The sequence below is a fragment of the Mustelus asterias genome, chromosome 21, assembly GCF_964213995.1.
Source record: "Mustelus asterias chromosome 21, sMusAst1.hap1.1, whole genome shotgun sequence".
Taxonomy (NCBI): domain Eukaryota; kingdom Metazoa; phylum Chordata; class Chondrichthyes; order Carcharhiniformes; family Triakidae; genus Mustelus; species Mustelus asterias.
The window spans coordinates 70,813,292-70,835,693 of NC_135821.1; the positions used below are offsets into that span (position 1 = coordinate 70,813,292).

The 22,402-nt window shown below is 41.0% G+C and overlaps 1 protein-coding gene across 1 annotated transcript; it reads left to right on the forward strand.

The window, feature by feature from the left end:
* The first annotated feature begins 1,619 nt into the window (after window positions 1-1,619).
* rpa2 (replication protein A2) lies at window positions 1,620-22,114 on the forward strand. Its single transcript, XM_078238187.1, has 9 exons — window positions 1,620-1,758; window positions 6,461-6,582; window positions 7,887-7,988; window positions 8,676-8,789; window positions 16,271-16,345; window positions 17,691-17,801; window positions 19,562-19,675; window positions 20,909-21,003; window positions 21,089-22,114. Exons 1-9 carry the CDS (start codon window positions 1,743-1,745, stop codon window positions 21,171-21,173), a joined length of 834 nt encoding a protein of 277 aa, XP_078094313.1. The 5' UTR covers window positions 1,620-1,742; the 3' UTR covers window positions 21,174-22,114.
* Window positions 22,115-22,402: the final 288 nt, after the last annotated feature.

Consider the following 22,402-nt stretch of genomic DNA (forward strand, 5'->3'; position numbering starts at 1 on the left):
CAGCACACTTCAAGAAAGATTTAAACATCTTAGAAAGAACAGAAAGGAGGTTTACTTCAATTCCAAGGAAGAGTCATGTTGAATTTGATACGTCAACTCTGTCTTTCTCTCCACAGATGCAGTCAGATCTGTTGAGTTTTTCCAGCATTTTTTGTTTTCCTTTCAGATCTCCAGTATTTTAATTTTATTTAGATTCAAACTCATTGTCAAAACATCGAGAAGGAGATGAGATTCTTTTCAGTGAGTTGTCAGGATCTAAAACCCTCGTTCTGAAAAGTTGGTGGGAGCTGTTTACATCAATAAAAAGGGAGTTGAGAGTGAGGAACTTATTGGGTTATGAATAAATAGTGGGATGTGGGACTAAGCATGACTGCTCCTTCAAAGATCCAGTTCAGGGCTGTATTGCCTATAAAGTACCTTGGGGTGTTCTGAGGTGAGAGGTTGACCAACTGACCCACTGTCTGAAGTTATCAGGAGGAGGGACGAAAGCATCAATAATCAGAGGAATGAAGTTTTTATAAGTAGATTGAGGGCTGAAGAAGAAGGGTTATTTTTACACATGGATAAATCAGTGAAGATGAGGATTTTAAAATTGACCGGCCGACCTGCCACGGGAATCAGAGAGGCCGAGGGGCAGAGCATGGGAAGGTCCCATGCAGGATTTTACAGTTTCGGGATGAGCAGGGGAGTACTCCCTGTGTCATGGACAATATTTATCTCTCAACCAACATTTAAAACAATCATAATGTCAATGTTGTTTGGGTAGCTTGCTGTGAATCTGCCACTCCTCATCAAAAATATATAAAACTCTGTAAATTATAGGCTGTTAAAGGTGACACATAAATAAATGTAAGTTATTTCTTCTTTCTTTCTAAATTTACATTATAAATTTCATATTCATACACAGATTCCACATAAACATAAAATAGTGCGAATGAAACATACAGAAGATGCTTAAGCATCAATGTGACGAACATTTTCAGCATTTTCATAATTAATATATTTCATTAGAATCTCTACAGGAGGCCTTTTGGCCCATCAAGTCTGCACCGGCTCTCCGACAGAGCATCCCACCCAGGCCCTTTCCCTGTAACCCCACATATTTACCCTGCTAATCCCCCAATCTACACATATTGGGACTCTAAGGGGCAATTTAACATGGTCAATCCGCCTGGTGGCACAGCGGTTAGCACAGCTAACTCACAGCACCAGGGACCCATGTTCGATTCCCGGCTTGGGTGACTGTCTGTGTGGAGTTTGCACGTTCTCCCCGTGTCTGCGTGGGTTTCCTCAAGGGTGCTCCGCTTTCCTCCCACAGTCCCAAAGATGTGCTGGTCCCAGGTCCCTGGCGCTGTGAGGCAGCAGTGCTAACCACTGTGATAGTTTTATAAAGTATGTGTAGGAATTAACACCGATATGTGTAATTGGTTCACAAAACGTAAATTGTCTTCACCCCTCATGGAAAAGAAACTGAGTGGACTCTTCTGCCAGTACCAAAAATGGCAGCGCCCAATATAGCTTCACTATTGGCCTGGTGATGACATTTAATTACATCCGGGAAGGCGGGGACACTCGGCACTCTCTGGGACCCCTGTCAATGATTGGCTGAAGGAGGGCGGGGACTTTGAGTATGGAGGTCTGTGAGTGGCTGGTTGGCTGGTGCCTGCGCGCGGGGACCTGCTTGGCGCGCTTTGCGCGGCGCGAGAAGGCTGTCCGTCCGTTAAAGGGTGACCGGAGGGAAGATGTGGAATAACGCGGGTGAGAGGCATCGGTCGCTGAAGGGGCGGTTGAGGCCCAGCCGGTCCGTCTCCCTACCCACCCACCTTTCTGTGTGGAAGGCGGCGGGAGTCACGGTCCCCGCTTTGAGTTTATCCCCGGACTCCGGGAACGGCTTCTTCACCCGGTCGGGTTAGCTGTCCCCCGCTTTCCCCCCCCCCTCTACCCGGGGCCGGGTGATGGGCTGGGCAGGGAGAGCGATGGGGATGAGTTGGGAGTTTAGTGAGAGGACTGGATTTTAAAAAAAATCCCCATGCGTAACATTGAATCCTTAAAGCTGACATAACCTGGCTCTTGTTACGAACGTAAATCGCAATTTTTACAATGTTTACCCTTCATAAAATTATTTTATTTAAACTATGCTATGAATTGTGGAGTGTAGTGAAAATATATGTCCAGTTAACTTCCAGGTTGTTGACTCTCAATGTTCTGCACTCTGCAATGGTCAAAGCCCTGAAGAGTTAACTTTGCTTCTTTACAAATGCTGTCAAATTGGAAATGTGTTTAAGGGAGGAGAGAGTTTTTTTTTAAAGTAAAGTTTGTTTATTAGTCACAAGAAGGCTTACATTAACACTGTAATGAAGTTTTACTGTGAAATCCCCCAATTTGCCACAAGTCTGGTGCCTGTTTGGGGTCAGTGCACCCTAACCAGCACGCCTTCTGGACTGTGGGAGGAAACCCACGCAGACATGGGGAGAACGTGCAAACTCCACACAGACAGTGACCCAAGTTGGGAATTGAACCCGGGTCCCCGGTGCTGTGAAGCAGCGGTGCAAACCACTGATTTCAGAATTTAATGGCCTCAGCAGCTGAAGACACAGCCACCAGTGGTGGAATTAGATCTCACTAGAGGAGTTATTTTTAAATTCCAGCATCCGACAAAAATGAATGTAGGCCCCTTACAGTCAGAAATGGGAGAATTCATAATGGGGAATAAACTGGTCGAGGAATTAAATTTGTGCTTTATTCATGTCTTCCTTTGTGAAGACTGAAGTAATGTTACCAGAAATTCTGAGACAAACAAGTTTTAGTGAGAAGCTGAAGGAAATCAGCATTGGAAGAGAAATGGTTTTGTGGCAACTGATGGGACTGAAGGTACTGATAATCTTCATCCCAGAGTATTTAAGGAAGTGGCCCTGGAAATACTAGATCTATTGGTGGTTATTTTCCAAAATTCTTTGGACTCTGGACTGGTTCCTATAGATTGGAGGGTAGCTAATGTAAGCCCACTATTCAAGGAAGGAGGTAGAGAGAAAACGGGATGTCAGTACTGGGAAAGTTGCTGGAGTCCATTATCAAGGATTTCATAACTCAGTGTTTGGAAGGCAGTGGTATAATCAGACAAAGTCAGCATGGAGATACAAAAGTGAAATCATGCTTGTCGAATCTATTGGAATTCTTTGAGGATATAACTAGTAGAGTTAACCGAGGAGAACTAGTGGATGTGGTTTATTTAGACTTTCAGAAGGCTTTCGACGAGGTCTCATAAAAGACTGCTATGTAAAGTTAAAGCACATGGGATTGCAAGTAATGTCTTGAGATGGATAGAAAGCTGGTTAGCAGATAGGAAGCAAAGAGTTGGCATAAATGGATCTTTTTCTGATCGGCAGTCGCAGTCAATGACAAGTGGCGTTCCTCAGGGATCTGCTAGGACCCCAACTGTTCACATGATATATTAATGATTTGGAAGAGGGAACTGAATGTATTATCTCCAAATTTGCAGATGATAGAGTTGGGTGGGAGAGTGACCCGTGAGGAGAATGCAAAGATGCTTCAGCATGATTTGGACAGGCTGAATGTGTGGACATATGTATGGCAGATGCAGTATAATGTGGATAAATGTGAGCTTATCCATTTTGGTAACAATAATAGGAAAACAGATTGTTACTTAAATGGGTGTAAATTGAGAGGTGGATACTCAGCGAGACCTTGGTGTCCTCGTGCATCAGTCAGAATACTACAGTGCAGTAGAGGCCCTTTGACCCATCGAGCCTGCACCATGTATGAAAGGCCCTGACCTGCCCACCTAATCCCACTTGCCAACACTTGGCCCATAGCTTTGAACGTTATGGCATGCTATCCAGGTACTTTTTCAAGGATGAGTCATTCCACCTCCACCACCCTGCCATGCAGTGCGTTCCCGACCGTCACCACTCTCTGGGTAAAAACGTTTTTCTTCAAATCCCCCCTAAACCTCCCACCCCTCATTTTTAACTTGTGTCCTCTCGTAACTGACCCTTCAACTAAGGAGAACAGCTGCTCCCTATCCACCCTGTCCATGCACCTCATAATCTAGAACACCTCAATCAGTCGCCCCTCAGTCTTTGCTCCAGAGAAAACAACCCAAATCTATCCGACCTTTCTTTGTTCCATCCCACGCAACATCCTGCTGAATCTCCTCTGCACCCCTTACAGTGCGATCATGTCCTTCCTATAATATGGCGACCAGAACTGCACAAAGTACTCTAGCTGTGGCCTTACCAAAGTTCTATACAACTCCATCATGACCCCTTTGTTTTTGTAATCTATACCCCGATTTGATAAAAGTGAGTGTGCCATATGCCTTTTTCACCACCCTATTAACCTGTCTTTCCGCCTTCAGAGATCAATGGACAAACACGCCAAGGTCCCTTTGTTCTTCGGAACTTCCCAGTGTCAGATCTTTCATAGTATATTTCCTTGTCAAATTACTCCTTCTAAAGTGCATCACCTCACACTTTTCAGGGTTAAATTTCATCTGCCACTTATCCGCCCATTTGACCATCTCGTCTATATCTTCCTGTAACCAAAGACACAACCTCACTGTTAACCATCTGCCCAATTTTTGTGTCAAATCTTTCAGTCGCAGAAAGCAAGCATGCAGGTACAGCAGGTAGCAAAGAAGGCAAATGGTATGTTGGCCTTCGCTATGAGAGGATTTGAGTATAGGGACAGGAATGTTTTGCTGTAATTGTGTAGGATGTTGGTGAGGCCACACCTGGAGTAATGTGTGTAGTTTTGGTGTCCTTATCTGAGGAAGAATGTCCTTGCTACAGAGGGAGTGCAGCGAAGGTTTACCAGATTGATTCCTGGTCTGTCATATGAGGAGAGACTAAATTGGTTAGGATTATGTTCACTAGAGTTTAGAAGAGTGAGGGGATCTCATAGAAACTTATAAAATTCTAACAGAATTAGTCAGGGTAGATTCAAGAAGAATGTTCCCGATGGTGGGGGAGTCCATAAGATATAGGAGCAGAATTGGGCTGTTTGGCCCATCGAGTCTGCTCCGCCGTTCAATCGAAGCTGATATGACTCATCCCCATTCTCCTGCTTTCTCCCTGTAACCTTTGATTCCCTTTATTGATCAAGAACCTATTTATCTCTGTCATAAAGACACTTAATGACCTGGCCTCCTCAGCCCTCTGTGGCAATGAGTTCCACAGATTCACCACCTTGTGGCTGAAGAAATTCCTCCTCATCTCAGTTTTAAAGGAGTGTCCTTTACTCTGAGGTTGTGTGTCCGACTCTGTCCCAGTAGTGGAAGCATCCTCTTCACGTCCACTCTATCTGGGCTTCTCGGTAATCTGTAAGTTTCAATTAGATCCCCCCTCTCAGCCTTCTAAACTCCATCGAGTATAGACCCAGACTCCTCAACTGCCCTTCATATGACAAACCCTTTATTCCTGAGATCATTCTTGTGAACCTCCTCTGGACGCCCTCTGAGGCCAACACATCCTTCCGAAACTGCTCACAATATTCCAAATGGGGTCTGACTAGAGCCTTATACAGCCTCAGCAGTATGTCCCTGCTCTTATGTTCTAGCCCTCTAGAAATTAATGCTAACATTGAATTTGTCTTCCTAACTGCCAACTGAACTTGCATATTAACCATGAGAGTTCTGAACCAGACTCCCAAGTCTCTGAGCTCCAGATTTCCGAAGCCTTTCCTCATTTAGAAAATAGTCTATGCATTTATTCTTCCTACCAAAGTGCATAACCTCACACTTTCCCACAATGTGTTCCATCTGCCATTTTGCCCACTTTCCTAGCCTGTCCAAGTCGTTCTGGAGCCTTCCCATTTCCTCAACACTACCTGAACCTCTACATATCTTTTTTTTAATCATCTGAAAATTTAGCAACCATGCCCTCAGTTCCATCTTCCAGATCATTAATGTATATAGTGAAACATTGTGGTCCCAACACTGACCCCTGTGTTGGGATCACACCGGTTGCCATCCTGAAAAGGACCCCCTTATTTCCACACTCCTTCTGTCTGTCAGCCAATCTTCTATCCATGCCAGTACCTTGCCTCTTAACACCATTGGCTCTTTTAGCTTATTTAGCAGCCTCCTGTAAGGCACCTTGCCAAAGGCTTTCTGGAAATCCGAATAAATCCCGTTCACTGGCTCTCCTTTGTCTAATTTCTTCGATAACCTCCTCAAAGACTTTTAACAGATTTGTTAGACATGACCTCCCTTTGACGAAGCTGCGCTGACTCAGCCCTATTTTACCCCACATTTCCAAGTACTCTGCAATTTCATCCTTAATAATGGACTCCAAGATCTTGCCCACAACCGAGGTGTGCAGGATGGAGATTCCTATATGGAAGGAAAATGAAAACTGGAGAGTTATAATATGCTGACAGGTTGTTTATGTAGCTTTATTATGTTTCGGTGTTGTGACTGACCTCTAACCCTATTTTATAGGTTCATTTGATGGTGGCTATGGAGGTTTTGGAGATAGTAGTAATACAGGAGGTGGGGGCTACTTGCAGTCATCTGGTGGATTTGGCTCACCAGCTGGAGGCAGCCAGAGTGACCGGAAAACTGTAAGTATAGAGCCAAAATCTTCTTCACTACCATTTTGATCATAGAATATAATGTAAAATTGGGTGACATAACTGTGAACCCTTTTGTCCAAAATATAGAAATGTGTGTTGGTCATGTTTAAATATTAATAGTAACCTTGTGTGAGGTACTGCATCACATTTCTTTGCATGCTTTTTGGATCAGATAAAATAAGCAACCTCAAAAAAGGGAATAAAAATCACTTCCTAAACACATTTATTTTTGAAATTTGTTTAGGAAGTGATTTTTATTCCCTTTTTTGAGGTTGCTTATTTTATCTGATCCAAAAAGCATGCAAGAATTTTATGAAATTACCACCAATCTTTGAGCCTTTTTGCTTGATATTGACAATTTAGATAATAACAACATGGACTGCCTTACGATAAAGCTGCCTGCAGAAACTAAGCAGATAATAATTGAAGTGCATTATTACATTCTGAAAATTAAATCGATCTGGGCAAAAGTGATTTTGAACTGATCAGTGTTATCAGGCTTACTATCATGGTATTAAATTTGCACCTAATTGATTTATGCAAATCCATTTGGTAAAAATGTCTTTAATTTTGTTTTACACTATCAGCAATCTATTGCAACCTGAAAACACTATGATGTCCAGGAAATATATGTAATTTTGCAATGTAACCCTGCTATCAAAATCCTGACTGATCACAACTGGGGCAAATAAAATGCACCTTGGGCCGGGGTATAGTCATGTTGCCATTGTTTCGATTTTAGTAATGCCATTTGTTGCCAAGTCCTGTAATAACCTAATTAAAGCATTGAATTGTCTTCTCAGATGCCTTGTTATGGGGATGGAATAAAATCATTGCTTTAAATGTAATTTTACAATCTTAAAATACATTATCTTATCCTTAAACAAGTAATATGTAAATTGTATTATCCTTTTATGTGCTTCTGTAAACATGTAATGAAGGGATCTGCTGAATTGGTCGGTGGTGACGTTCACGAGGGGTCATAGGTTCAAGGTGAAGGGGGGGGGGAGGTTTAACACCTATCAGAAGGACATATTTTACACAGAGGGTGGTGGGGGCCTGGAATGCGCTGCCAGGCAAGGTGGTGGAGGCGGACACACTGGGAACGTTTAAGACTTATCTAGATAGCCACGTGAACGGAGTGGGAATGGAGGGATACAAAAGAATGGTCTAGTTTGGCCCAGGGAGCGGCACGGGCTTGGAGGGCCGAAGGGACTGTTCCTGTGCTGTTTTGTTCTTTGTTCTTTGTAATTGTAATTTTGCAGAGCTAACTTTATTGATTCTTCTGTCAGAGATCACGGGCCCAGCAAATAGTTCCTTGTACAGTGTCACAGCTAATGTCTGCTAGTCAAATAGATGAAATTTTCAGAGTTGGAGAGGTGGAGTTGTCTCAGGTGAGTAAAGAATTTGGGACTATTGAACATTCGTAGATTGAGTAGCTGTAATGTGATTTTTCAAATGATTTATAATCTACCAATATCTTTTTCCTAACTGAATAAGCCTCTATTTTGGATGAGATTTTTTTTTGGCTCTTGTGTTGTTGTTGAATCTCTTTCCTGCTTCTCTAAAGGAGGTGCAGGAAGAAAATAAACTGCTATTTCGTTCAGGTTAGGGTGTCAAATATAATCTGTAGCACCGTATGTGATAATCAAATGTGAAATGACTTGTTTACTAATCTATTTTAAAAGTAAAAACACCCAGTGTTTTTATGAGCCATTTTTGAGGTGTAATCTGAGCTATTTTTTAAAGTATTGTACAGTTACAAGGGAGAAGTCAAAGATTTTTGCTGTTATTTGAATGTGAAATGCCTAAAGTGGTGTTGCAGTTGAACCTTAATACCTGTTAAAAGTAAGTGGTTAAGTATTTTCAAAATTAAATTTGGAAAAAAAAAGTTGGGCAGAAAAATGGGATTGTGATTTGCTCAGAGTCCACACTTTTTTGTGATTTGAGTACAGCAAGTATTAATGAGTGATGTGTGAATTTCTTTTTAATTTTGCTGGTTTTAATTCTATCCCTCCTGCAGGGTATTTCTTAATCTAACATGGAATGTACAGATTGTAATGAGTGTTTCCTTTTCTTAGGTAACTGTGGTTGGCATGATCAAAGATGCAGAGAAAGCCCCAACAAATATTCTATATAAGTTGGATGATATGACAGCAGCCCCACTGGATGTAAGACAGTGGGTGGATACTGATGTAAGTAAATAAACTTCTCCATATGATCTTAATGTATATATTAGCTCCATTATGATGTGTGTTGTGTTCTTTCTATACAATACTACAGTGAATGTTCAGTGAATCAGATCACTGCATAATTGTCTACTTCTGGGCAAGTATAACATATTAAAGGAATCTGTGTCCAAGTCTGCTCATATGTTTATTTAGTTGGAGAGAATACCTGTCCTGTTTGTAAATGGAAATAACTTGGTTTTGTGCTCTCAAGATAGTTAAATCCCCTATTTGCATCAATCACCTGACTTAGTTGAATAGCTTAGTGACCTATTAATGGTGTAATTGGCTGTTCGTGGTAAGATGATGGTTCTTGGTTATAATTTCAAACCTTTCGAGTGGTCAATGCCCATTAGTCTGAAACTGATTTTCTACATTAATTGTAACTCTCACCCTATGGAATTGTCATTCTGATCAGAGTTTCCATTTTCTCTCTTTTTAAAAAAAAGTTAAAGGAGTATAAGCTTCATTTTAATTTACAAACCTAATGTGAAGTATATTATTTTGTAATCATGGAATAATTTTGCATAGTGGAATGTTACAGCACAGAAATAGATTGATTATTTTCATTTGTGTCTATAAGTATCTAATTCCATTTTCAAAACAATTAACAGGCCTTTCTTCAGTAATTTACAGCAGAAAATTCTAGATCATAATCATTGTCTGTAAATAATTATCTTCTAAACTACACTTTAAGTCTCTTATAATAAATTTATGTTTACTATCTCACTTTTCAACCAGAAACAATCCATTGCTATTTATCTAATTTTTAATCTTGAAGATCTCTGCAAGGCCACGTGTTACCTTTTGCAGCTCTAGTGAAGAAAAGATCAGTTATTTTTCAATGACTTCTCAAGGGCAGTTTGGGATGGACAATAACATATGATGCTGGCTTGACCAGTGACACACACATCCGGTGAACAACTGTAATTGTTTGTCCCAGATATATGCTAGTTAATATGTACTGCACTTTTCCTATTAATTTATGCACATACATTGTCATTATTGCTTTGCACAGGGACAGGTCCTTCGGCCCACATAGTCTGTGCCAACACAGATGTCTCTAATATTTTCTTGCCTCTGCGTGGTTCATATCCCTCTATTCCCTGCCAATTCATGTGTCTATCCAGATCTCTCTTGAATGTTGTTATAGAATCTGCTTCCACCACCTTCTCCGGCAGCGCGTTCCAGGCATTCACCACCCTCTGCGTGAAAAAGCTGCCCCTTACATCTCTTTTAACCTATGCCCCCGAGTAATCGACCCTGAGAAAAAGACTGACTATTCACTCTATCCAAGCCTGTCATAATCTTGTAAACCTCTATCAAGTCCCCCCTCATTCTCTGATGCTCCAGTGAAAATAATCCAAGTTTGTTCAACCTTTCTTCATAGTCCATATCCTTGAAACCAGGCAACATCCTGATAAATCTGGCTGGAGGCCTGTGATTAGTGGTGTTCCGCAGGGCTCTGTATTGGGACCTCTGCTGTTTGTGATTTATATAAACGATCTGGAAGAAGGTGTAACTGGGGTGATCAGTAAGTTTGCGGACGACACAAAATTGGCAGGACTTGCAGATAGTGAGGAGCATTGTCAGAGGCTACAGAAGGATATAGATAGGCTGGAAATTTGGGCAAAGAAATGGCAGATGGAGTTCAATCCTGATAAATGCGAAGTGATGCATTTTGGTAGAAATAATGTAGGGAGGAGCTATACAATAAATGGCAGAACCATAAAGGGTGTAGATACGCAGAGGGACCTGGGTGTGCAAGTCCACATCCTTGAAGGTTACGTCACAGGTGGAGAAGGTGGTGAAGAAGGCTTGCCTTTATAGGACGGGGCATAGAGTATAAAAGTTGGGGTCTGATGTTGCAGATGTATAGAACGTTGGTTCAGCCGCATTTGGAATACTGCATGCAGTTCTGGTCGCCACACTACCAGAAGGACGTGGAGGCTTTGGAGAGAGTACAGAGGAGGTTTAACAGGATGTTGCCTGGTATGGAGGGGCTTAGTTATGAGGAGAGATTGGGTAAACTGGGGTGGTTCTCCCTGGAAAGACGGAGGATGAGGGGAGACTTAATAGAGGTGTATAAAATTATGAAAGGCATAGATAGGGTGAATGGTGGGAAGCTTTTCCCCAGGTCGGTGGTGACGTTCACGAGGGGTCATAGGTTCAAGGTGAAGGGGGGGAGGTTTAACACAGATATCAGAAGGACATATTTTACACCGAGGGTGGTGGGGGCCTGGAATACGCTGCCGGGCAAGGTGGTGGAGGCGGACACACTGGGAACGTTTAAGACTTATCTAGATAGCCATATGAACGGAGTGGGAATGGAGGGATACAAAAGAATGGTCTAGTTTGGACCAGGGAGCGGCACGGGCTTGGAGGGCCGAAGGGCCTGTTCCTGTGCTGTATTGTTCTTTGTTGTTCTCTTAAATCTCTTCTGCACCCTTTCCAATGCATCAACATTCGGTAGTGTGGCGACCAGAATTGTGTGCACTACTCCAAATGCAGCCTAACCAAAGTCTTATACAGCTGCAACATGGTTTTCCAATTCCTGTACTTAACGCCCCCGACCAATGAAGGCCAGCATGCCATATGCCTTCTTGACCACCTTGTTTACCTGAGTTGCCATCTTCAGGGAACTGGATCTGCATGCCTAGATCCCTCTATGCTAATATTTCTAAGGGCTCTACCATTTACTGTATACTTTCCTTCTGCAGTAGACCTTTCAAATTGCATCACCTCACATTTGTCCATGTTAAATTCCATCTGCCATCTTTCGGCTCAGGTCTCCAGCTAATCTGTATCCTCTGACAATCCTCCTCACTATCTGCTACTCCCCCAATTTTTGTATCCTCTGCAAATTTACTATTCAGACTATCTACATTTTACTCCAAGTCATTTTTTAATCTATATTACAAGTAACAAAGGCCCCAGCACTGATTCTTGAGGAACATCGCTTGTCACAGACCTCCAGTTAGAAAAGTACCCTTCCACTGCTGCTACTCTGCTTTCTATGCCCAAACCAATTTTGTATCCATCTTAACAGCTCACCTCGGATCCCATTTGACTTCACCTTCTGTATCAGCCTGCCATGAGGAACCTTATCGAAGGCTTTACTAAAATCCATGTATATTACATCCACTGCCCTGCCCTGTTCAATTTTTCTTGTCACTTTCTCAAAGAACTCGATCAAGTTTGTGAGACATGACCTCCCCTTCACAAAACCATGCTGCAAATTGCTAATAAGTCTATTCTCTTCCAGATGTGAGTACATCTTGTCCCTAAGAATTTTCTCCAATAATTTCCCCACCATTGATGTGAGGCTCAGAGGCCTGTAATTTCCCAGATTGTCTCTTCTGCCTGCCTTAAACAGAGGAACAATGTTAGCTACTCTCCAATCCTCTGGTACCTCACCTGTGGCTAAAGAGGATACAAAGATTTTGGCCAAGGCCTCAGTAATTTCTTCCCTCATGCCTCTTGGTATTCTGGGATAGACTCTATCTGGCCCTGGGGACTTGTCCACCTTAATGTTTTTCAAAACCTCCAATACCACCTCCCTTTTTATCTCAACATGTCCTAGAATAAGACCATAAGACATAGGAGCGGAAGTAAGGCCATTCGGCCCATCGAGTCCACTCCACCATTCAATCATGGTTGATTTCAACTCCATTTACCCGCTCTCTCCCCATAGCCCTTAATTCCTCGAGAAATCAAGAATTTATCAATTTCTGTCTTGAAGACGCTCAACGTCTCGGCCTCCACAGCCCTCTGTGGCAATGAATTCCACAGACCCACCACTCTCTGGCTGAAGAAATTTCTCCTCATCTCTGTTCTAAAGTGACTCCCTTTTATTCTAAGGCTGTGCCCCCGCGTCCTAGTCTCCCCTGTTAATGGAAACAACTTCCCTACGTCCATCCTATCTAAGCCGTTCATTATCTTGTAAGTTTCTATCAGATCTCCCCTCAACCTCCTAAACTCCAATGAATATAATCCCACGATCCTCAGACGTTCATCGTATGTCAGGCCTACCATTCCTGGGATCATCCGTGTGAATCTCCGCTGGACCCGCTCCAGTGCCAGTATGTCCTTCCTGAGGTGTGGGGCCCAAAATTGCTCACAGTACTCCAAATGGGGCCTAACCAGTGCTTTATAAAGCCTCAGAAGTACATCCCTGCTTTTGTATTCCAAGCCTCTTGAGATAAATGACAACATTACATTTGCTTTCTTAATTACGGACTCAACCTGCAAGTTTACCTTTAGAGAATCCTGGACTAGGACTCCCAAGTCCCTTTGCACTTTAGCATTATGAATTTTGTCACCGTTTAGAAAATAGTCCATGCCTCTATTCTTTTTTCCAAAGTGTACGACCTCGCACTTGCCCACGTTGAATTTCATCAGCCACTTCTTGGACCACTCTCCTAAACTGTCTAAATCTTTCTGCAGCCTCCCCACCTCCTCAATACTACCTGCCCCTCCACCTATCTTTGTATCATCGGCAAACTTGGCCAGAATGCTCCCAGTCCCGTCATCTAGATCGTTAATATATAAAGAGAACAGCTGTGGCCCCAACACTGAACCCTGCGGGACACCACTTGTCACCGGTTGCCATTCTGAGAAAGAACCTTTTATCCCAACTCTCTGCCTTCTGTCTGACAGCCAATCGTCAATCCATGTTAGTACCTTGCCTCGAATACCATGGGCCCTTATTTTACTCAGCAGTCTCCCGTGAGGCACCTTGTCAAAGGCCTTTTGGAAGTCAAGATAGATAACATCCATTGGCTCTCCTTGGTCTAACCTATTTGTTATCTCTTCAAAGAACTCTAACAGGTTTGTCAGGCACGACCTCCCCTTACTAAATCCATGCTGACTTGTCTTAATCCGACCCTGCACTTCCAAGAATTTAGAAATCTCATCCTTAACGATGGATTCTAGAATTTTGCCAACAACTGAGGTTAGGCTAATTGGCCTATAATTTTCCATCTTTTTTCTTGTTCCCTTCTTGAACAGTGGGGTTACAACAGCGATTTTCCAATCCTCTGGGACTTTCCCTGACTCCAGTGACTTTTGAAAGATCATAACTAACGCCTCCACTATTTCTTCAGCTATCTCCTTTAGAACTCTAGGATGTAGCCCATCTGGGCCCGGAGATTTATCAATTTTCAGACCTTTTAGTTTCTCTAGCACTTTCTCCTTTGTGATGGCAACCATATTCAACTCTGCCCCCTGACTTTCCTGAATTGTTGGGATATTACTCATGTCTTCTACTGTGAAGACTGACGCAAAGTACTTATTAAGAATGTCAGCATCCTCCTTTCTACACTCACCATCCACCACATCCTTCTCCTTTGTGAATACTGATGCAAAGTACTCGTTAAGGATCTCATCCACCTCATCTGGCTCCACACACACATTCCCTCCACTGTTCTTGAATAGAGCTACTCTTTCCTTTGCTATCCTCAAAGTAAAAGCTTATTAGTCACAAGTAGGCTTACATTAGCACTGCAATGAAGTTACTGTGAAAATCCCCTAGTCGCCACACTCCGGCACCTGTTCGGGTACGTTGAGGGAGAATTTTAGCATGGCCAATGCGCCTAACCAGCATGTCTTTCGGACTGACTCTTCCTTATATACGCATAAAAAGCCTTGGGATTCTCCTTAATCCTGCCTGCCAAGGACATTTCATGGCCCCTTAGCTCTCCTTAGTCCCTGTTTAAGCTCTTTCCTGCTATCTTTGTATTCCTCAAGAGCCTTATCCGTTTTCAATTTCCCAAAATCTATGTATGCCTCCTTTTTCAGTAAGCTCACAATCTCTCTTGTCATCCAGGGTTCCTGAATCTTGCCATTTTTATCCTTCATTTTTACAGAGACATACTTGTCCTGAATTATTAACAACTGACTTTTAATCAGTCTACATTCCCTAGCTCCTGCCCAATACTGTCGCAGTTAGCCTTCCCCCAGTTTAGTACTTTCACTCTGGGACTACTATTCTTTTCTACAAGTATCCTGAAACTTATAGAATTGTGATCACTGTTCCAATATGGTCCCCCACTGAGACATCAATCACCTGTCCAGGCTCGTTTCCCAGAACTAGGTCTAAGACAGCCCCTTCCCAAATTGGACTATCTACGTATTCCCTCAAGAAGCACTCTTGGGACACATTGAACAAACTGCTCCCTCCAAGCCCCTGGCTCTAAAGGAATATCTGCCTATATTGGGGAAGTTAAAATCGCCCATCACAGCAGCCCTGTTGTTCTTACATTTTGGCATAATCTGCTGACGTCAGTTCCTCCACTTCACGCTGGCTGTTGGGAGGTCTGTAGTACCATCTTAACAGTGTGATGGCACCGCTCTATTCCTGAGTTCTACCCATATGGCCTCACGCATGATCCCACCAAGGTATCCTCCCTGTGTATAGCTGTGACATTCTCCCTAATTAGTAAAATAGCACCCCCACCTCTTTAGTTGCCCCCTCTATCTTGCCTGAAGCATCTAAATCCTGGAATGCTAAGCTGCCAGTCCTGCCCTTCTTTCATCCAAGTCTCCGTAACTGCCACAACATCATAATATATTTTATATTTATGCATCTAGACTTAACTGACCTATAATGGTCAGGCCTACTTTATGGTTGCCCATAAAGATCCTTTTTGTTTCATTTTGTTTGAAGTTTTAAAATATCTTTTTACTTCCAAAGTATAATTACTCCAATTTTTCCTGCTACCTCTCTGTCAACCCTGCTAACCGGTTTTATGTCCTCAATTTTCTATCCCTTTCCCTTCTCCCCCAAACTTAATTGCTATGGGTGAGTTTCAGCAGCATTCCTTTAACTCCAGATTTATTTATGTAGCCTATTTTTGGTAGTTCTGTTTTTTTTTTGCACTTAACAATATGTGAATTATTATATTCAATGCACAGGATCATTTTCATACCCCCAAAAATTGGATTGACAGATAATTCAAACTAAGTGATTTAAATTAACAGGAGTGGCTGAACAATAAAGAACAGTCCAATATGTAATACCAACAACAATGCGCATTTACATTTAGCCTTCAAGGTTATAAGATACCCCAAGCCACTAGAGCGTTATCAAACATAAGCCACGCCCACTGTTTCTTCTTAAGTTTAAAAGATTTGTCAAACACAAGGTTGCCTTTTAAGTCTGTTCCAGCTGCTCTCAATTAGCTTGTTTCTCCAAATATTTGTAACTTTGTCCTGCATAACCCAATTCAGCCATTCATAACTCAGTTTTAAGTGTGCACTTGTCACTTCAGCAATGTTAGTATATTACTTTCTTCCCTCTCCAAAAGAAGTTTGACAATGAAGAGTGCCAATTTTAACTTCATACATCTGTTTTTCCTCTTCGGGTTGACATTTTCCCGTGACTGCATTTAAAGTTAGTCTGCTTCTAAGTGTCCTACCAAATGTTGACCCTTGTTTGTTTAATGCAGGAAGCAGGAAGTGAGAATATTGTGGTTCCCCCTGGCAGCTATGTAAAGGTAGCTGGCCATCTCCGATCATTCCAGGTAACGCAGACTCTTCTGAATTGTTGGTGATGCTAATTTTTAATGTGATGTGTTTATACAGACTGATATTTTGAGGATCTTTTGTCCCATTACATTTGTTTATTGTACTTGGATAATTTAGTATTGTGGAACATGTGGCTTTTGGAAATAATGCATTTGTTTCCCTTTTTTAAATGTAATGCGATAATTGAAAGTAATATTCTATTAAAATATGAAACTTGTGTAAGTAACTTAGGAAGAATATACTGAGATACTTCATCTGGTTAACAATTTGGTATATTTTATGGCAATGATACCAAATCAATCGATAAAGATTCTGGATTGCTATATGTATATCTTGTCATCAGGAGGTATCTATTAAGTTGTAGAGTTGTGGTTCTGTTGAATATATTCCTGGTTTTCTCTGGTTTCTGAATATTTAAACCATTTGGTGTTGATGGTATATTTGTTAAAGGGAACTAAATTGGCCAAAGATGTGCGGGTTAGGTTGATTGGTCATGCTAAAATTGCCCTTAGTGTCCTGAGATGCGTAGGTTAGAGGAATTGGTGGGTAAATGTGTAGGGATGTTGGGGTAGGGCCTGGGTGGGATTGTGGTCGGTGCAGACTCGATGGGCCGAATGGCCTCTTTCTGTGCTGTAGGGTTTCTATGGTTGAATTATTGCCTTCAGTGATGAGGGGATAGAATTAATGCACAATTCAAAGAATAAAATTACTGGAGCACTCAGATATTCATGGATTTATGGCAGTTCTGTTGCTTGAAGTTTAAACTAAACAAATTCTGACTATCTTCGATACATATGAAAATGAAACAAAATCATAAGTTCTTTAACTCTTCAGTTTTTTTACAAAATACTTTTTGATTTGATTTATTATTGTCACATGTATTAGTATACAGTGAAAAGTATTGTTTCTTGTGCGCTATACAAACCATACCATTCATAGAGAAGGAAACGAGAGAGTGCAGAATGTAGTGTTACAATTAAAGCTAGGGTGTAAAGAAAGATCGACTTAATGCGAGGTAGGTCCGTTCAGAAGTCTGATGGCAGCAGGGAAGAAGCTGTTCTTAAGTCAGTTGGTACGTGTCCTTAGACTTTGTATTTTTTTCCCGGCGGAAGAGAGAATGTTTCGGGTGCGTGGGGTCCTTAATTATACTGGCTGCTTTGCCGAGGCAGTGGGAAGTGTAGACAGAGTCAATGGATGGGAGGCTGGTTTGCGTGATGGACTGGGCTTCATTCACGACCTTTTGTATTTCTTAGACACGTGCAATATGTGAGAATGTTGAATATGCAAATTAATCCAAAGGCTTTCTGATCTTGAACTTAACTGTTCCTTTTAATTTGGTAGAACAAAAAGAGCTTGGTAGCATTTAAAATCATGCCTTTGGAAGACATGAATGAATTGACATCTCACACTTTGGAGGTGGTGCAGGCACACTTATTGTTGAACAAGCCACAGGTGAGTACAAAGCCAAATGTGGCAAAATTCTGATCGAATTCAATTTGTAAAGTGAGAAATTGTGCTGCATTGTACAATAGAACAATCTGTAGTCAGTTAGGAATAAAGACAGAAAATGCTGCAAATACTTCACAGATCAGGCAGCATTTGTGGAGGGAAAAGCAAACTTGCTCGGTTGATGAAATTTCATGACTGGAAAAAGTTAATTCCAATAGATTTTAAATAGCTGCAGAGCAGAGTAAGTAGGCAAAGAACAAGAAAAGATGAGTCTAGAGGGAAGGGGTCAAAGGGAAAAACAGAATCGTTAGCAACCACAACTCCCAAAAAAAGTACAGAGGTTATGACCTGAAATTGTTGATTTCAAAGTTGAGTCCAGAAATATCTTTCTAAAGATGAGACATTGAGCTTCCTTCTGACAGTGTAGATGGTTAGAGTAGGAGTGGGGATAAGAATTAAAATTGCAGGTGAGTGGAAATGTGGGGCCATTTCTGTGGACTGAATGGAAGTGTTGTGACATCCCCAGTTATAGGGGAGATGGCACTCGGAGACTATCATGTATTAAATTGAAAAAGTGCAAATAAATTGCTCTTCCACTTGAAGGAGTGTTTGGAGCCCCGAATGGTGAGAAGGAAGAAGGTGAAAGAGTTGAAATTTCATATCCTGTGCTAACACTGGAAGGGGAGAGTGTGTTAGGGGTGACTGAGAAGTGGGAAAGAGTCACTGAGGAACAGCCTGTTCTGAATGCGGGAAGGTGTTTGATGCCATCATATGAAAGTGGTGGCAACTGCACAAGATGATCCATTGAATGTGAAGGCTGATGGAAGTTGAGGACAAAGGAAACCCTGTGTGGTTCTTGCATGTGGGTGGGGAAAAGGATTTATTTATATGGCACCTTTCTCAACTTCAGGGCATCCAAAGACCTTTGAATCCAGTGAAGTACTTTGAAATATAGTGATTTTGGTAGGAGATGTTGCAGCCAATTTGTAGGCAGAAAGTTGTTTTGTGATGTTGATTGAGAGTGGCCAGGGCACTGAGGACAATTCTAATGTTGCTCCACCTGAGAAGGCAGACCAGGCTTTGGTTTAATTTCAAGCTGGTACCTCCCAACAGCTCTCCCTATCGGATTTCTAGCACCTGTAAAGTTTTACTTTTGTAGTCAGCTCAATAACTAATTTGACCCTCGGGTTGCCTTTGCTGAAATATGCATCAGTTGAATGTATTTTCAGTTCATGCAAAATGAATGTCACTTGGGAAAAGTGTGAGTGAGCACAGATTGATGATTCCATCTATACCCATTAAAATGGCTTACAATTTGTAAATTTACAGTCCAAACAGTAAGTAAGTATTGAGCTATTCATTATGCAAGGATGCAAGATTGTTTTACGGGCAAAAAAGGGATTCCGCTCCCAATCAATATTCGATGCATAAGTACAGTTGGCTGCAAAAGCAGTTGGGTTTGGCTGATCAACTTTGGGTCACTTGTCATTGTTCACTGCTTGGCAGCAGCAGAGGGTGGCTAGCATAAGTGGAAAATTCAGCACCTTCAGGTGAAGAGTGGAAATGATTGGAAGGGATATGAGAAAAAGATAATTGATCATGAAGTGGCTTTCTCTGAACTTTAGATGTGAAAGTTATTCAGCATTATTGAAATTCACTGAATTTTAGACTAAGCTGATAAGTGAACAGGCTCATCTCAGAAAAGCCTTTCATCCAATGAAGCATTGCCCTGAGGTTACTTTTTTATACTTTCTTTCTAACAGCCATCTGGAGGATCTCTAGCTTTGCACACCCCGATGCGAAATGAAAATGCAATTGGGATGTATGCTGGTGGTAATGATGCATTGATGAATGGACTAACAAGTCAACAAAGTCAGGTAAAACAAACAAGGGAATAAATAATTATGTGATATTGTCTGGACTGACCTTGTATTAGCAATAGAGTTAAGAGAAAAGTAATGCCGTTCATCTCCCAAGCACGCTGTTAAAAAGAAATGTAAATTTAAAACAGATTGGAAATACACAACTGGCCACCTTTATGGATATTGCAGAGACATGATGTGTTGGGTGGTCTCCTGTGCTGGTTCTGTGAACCATGTACATCAGGGTATCTTAGTTATGACCCTAAACTCAGGAAATCTGACCTATTTGTAATTAGGTTGCTGGTTTGTATTACTTGAATTTTGTAAGCCATGTGTTTGGAAAGGACCATTTTAGAATTATAGAATCCCTACAGTACAGAAGGAAACTATTCAGCCCCTTGAATCTGCACTGACACTCCAACAGAGCATGGTACTCAGGCCCCATCTCCATAACCCTTCGTATTTACCCAGCTAATTCTCCCTAGTCTACACATCTTGGATCACTAAAGGGCAGTTTAGCATAGCCAATCCACCTAACCTCACGTCTTTGGCCTGAGGGAGGAAACTGAAGTAACCAGAGGAAACACAGGCAGACACTGGGAGAATGTGCAAACTCCACACAGTGACCCAAGCTGGAATCGAACCTGGGTCTCTGGCGTTGTTAGGCAGCAGCTAACCACTGTACCACCATGCCGTTCCTGCATCATGGCTGCATTCGTAGATAAACCCTAAATCATAAAACCAGGATCTGTTGGCATTAGCAATGTAACTGCACATTAATGAAAATTTGATTTAAACTTTACATGAAGTTGCTTAAGATTTTATGTGCACAAAATGGCAATAGAGCTTGAACACAGCACACCCATTGTAGACCATTACTTTGCTATTTAGTCGAGTGCAATTCAATTTTTTGATATTTTAGTTCTTGCAGATTTCTGTTTAATATATGCAATGTTTTAAGAGGATTGATGCAACAGCCGATTTGTTAATTTATGTAACTTGAATTTGAATTTAGTACAAATTTGTAGTCGTATTTTCTAACTTTGATTAATGCCCAGTGTTGAAGATAAAATTTAAAGGTTTTTGTACTGCATCAAATCAGTGATGTATCCGAATGTATTTGATATTTTGAAAAATGTGGAAACGTTTCATTTTCTAGTTCTTTTTAAGAAATTGTTTAGCAAGCTAAATATAATTTGAAAATTGAATTTAGTGACTTTATTTATGGTAGCTATAATTTTCTTTCAGGTACTGAACTTGATTCGAAATTGTCGAGAACAGGAAGGCATGAGCATTGACTACATGAGGAGAACACTGAAGAATATGAACATTGTTGCCATCAAGTTAGTGTTATTTTCAGCTGATATGCTTAAGTGTTGAGTTAAATATTCAAGAAAGTCTCATGGTTACAATTTTGTTTTCATATAGGCAAGCAGTAGAATTTCTGAGCAATGAAGGACACATCTATTCTACGGTGGATGAGGATCATTTCAGGTCAACAGATGCTGAATAAGTGAGGAATGAAGCCAATTCTTAAGTATGAGAAGACATGAAACCAGAATTCAGAACTATTCTATAACCTGCAGAGTCTATCTCATGGTTAGCAGTTCACCTCAAGTTACAAGAGAGTCATCATCCAGTAAAATGTAAATAAAGTTCAGTTTTAAAGGGATGAAATGATGTGGCTTGTGGTGCTTGAGTTTTCCATGCTGTTTGTTTGTAAACAACTGAATTTTCTGTTTTGTTATCCTGCACTTTTATAAAATAAACTGAAAATTGTTTTGACCTTAACCACAGTCTCTACAATATTGCAGCAAGGAAACTTGTTCATAATGCCTCTAATCCTCTTAAAACTGTTGCTAACGTTTAGATATAAAATTGAGGTTCAGGTTAAAATTTGGCTTTTGTTAGCACAGAAAAATAAGCATTTGTAAATTATATTAATGCCGAAGTAAGTTTTTTGGGAGTTTAATTGAAACTGTATAAAGTTAATCAAACATAGCACAAAATGTTCTCGGATAGCTATTAATGTGATTTGTCACTGATGCACAACATGTTGGTACTTGCATAATGTATATGCTGCCCACAGAAAAGTAGATGAGCAACTTTCGGGTTTTGCATATCTTAATGAAGATAATTGGTAAATGTCTTTGAGAAGGGGGGACAGCAAATTATATTAAGTTTCTCTTTGGACCACAATGTAAACGTGGGAATCTAGTAGTGACACCTTGTGATTGGTTTTTAACTACATTTTTGTTTAGTCTTTGCTTCTTTCTGCATCTGTCCATCTCAGTTCTGTATGGTTGTTTAGAATTATTGAATAAGGACACACATAATTATGCTGTTGTCAGTATAATGTTTGATTTATATTTTATACATTAGAGTACTAGTGATAAAGCAATAAACAATTGTATATTGTCAACCAGTATTAAATCTCTAATGACTTGCATATTATACCTTTGGATATTATACTAGGATTGTATAATTTGAGTAGATTATAAACAGTTTAACAAAGGCTTGCATTTCTGTAATGCCTAATAATGCAGGAAATCATCCCAAAGCACTTCACAGGAGCATAATAAACCAAAACTTGAGATTGAACTGAAGAAGGACATATTAGAAGACATGGTATGGGGTAGGTTTTAAGAAGAATCTTAAAAGATTGAGAAATTTGAGCCTATCCAACACTCCGCTGCCTATATTCTAACTTGCACAAAATCCTTTTCATCCATTATTCCTGTG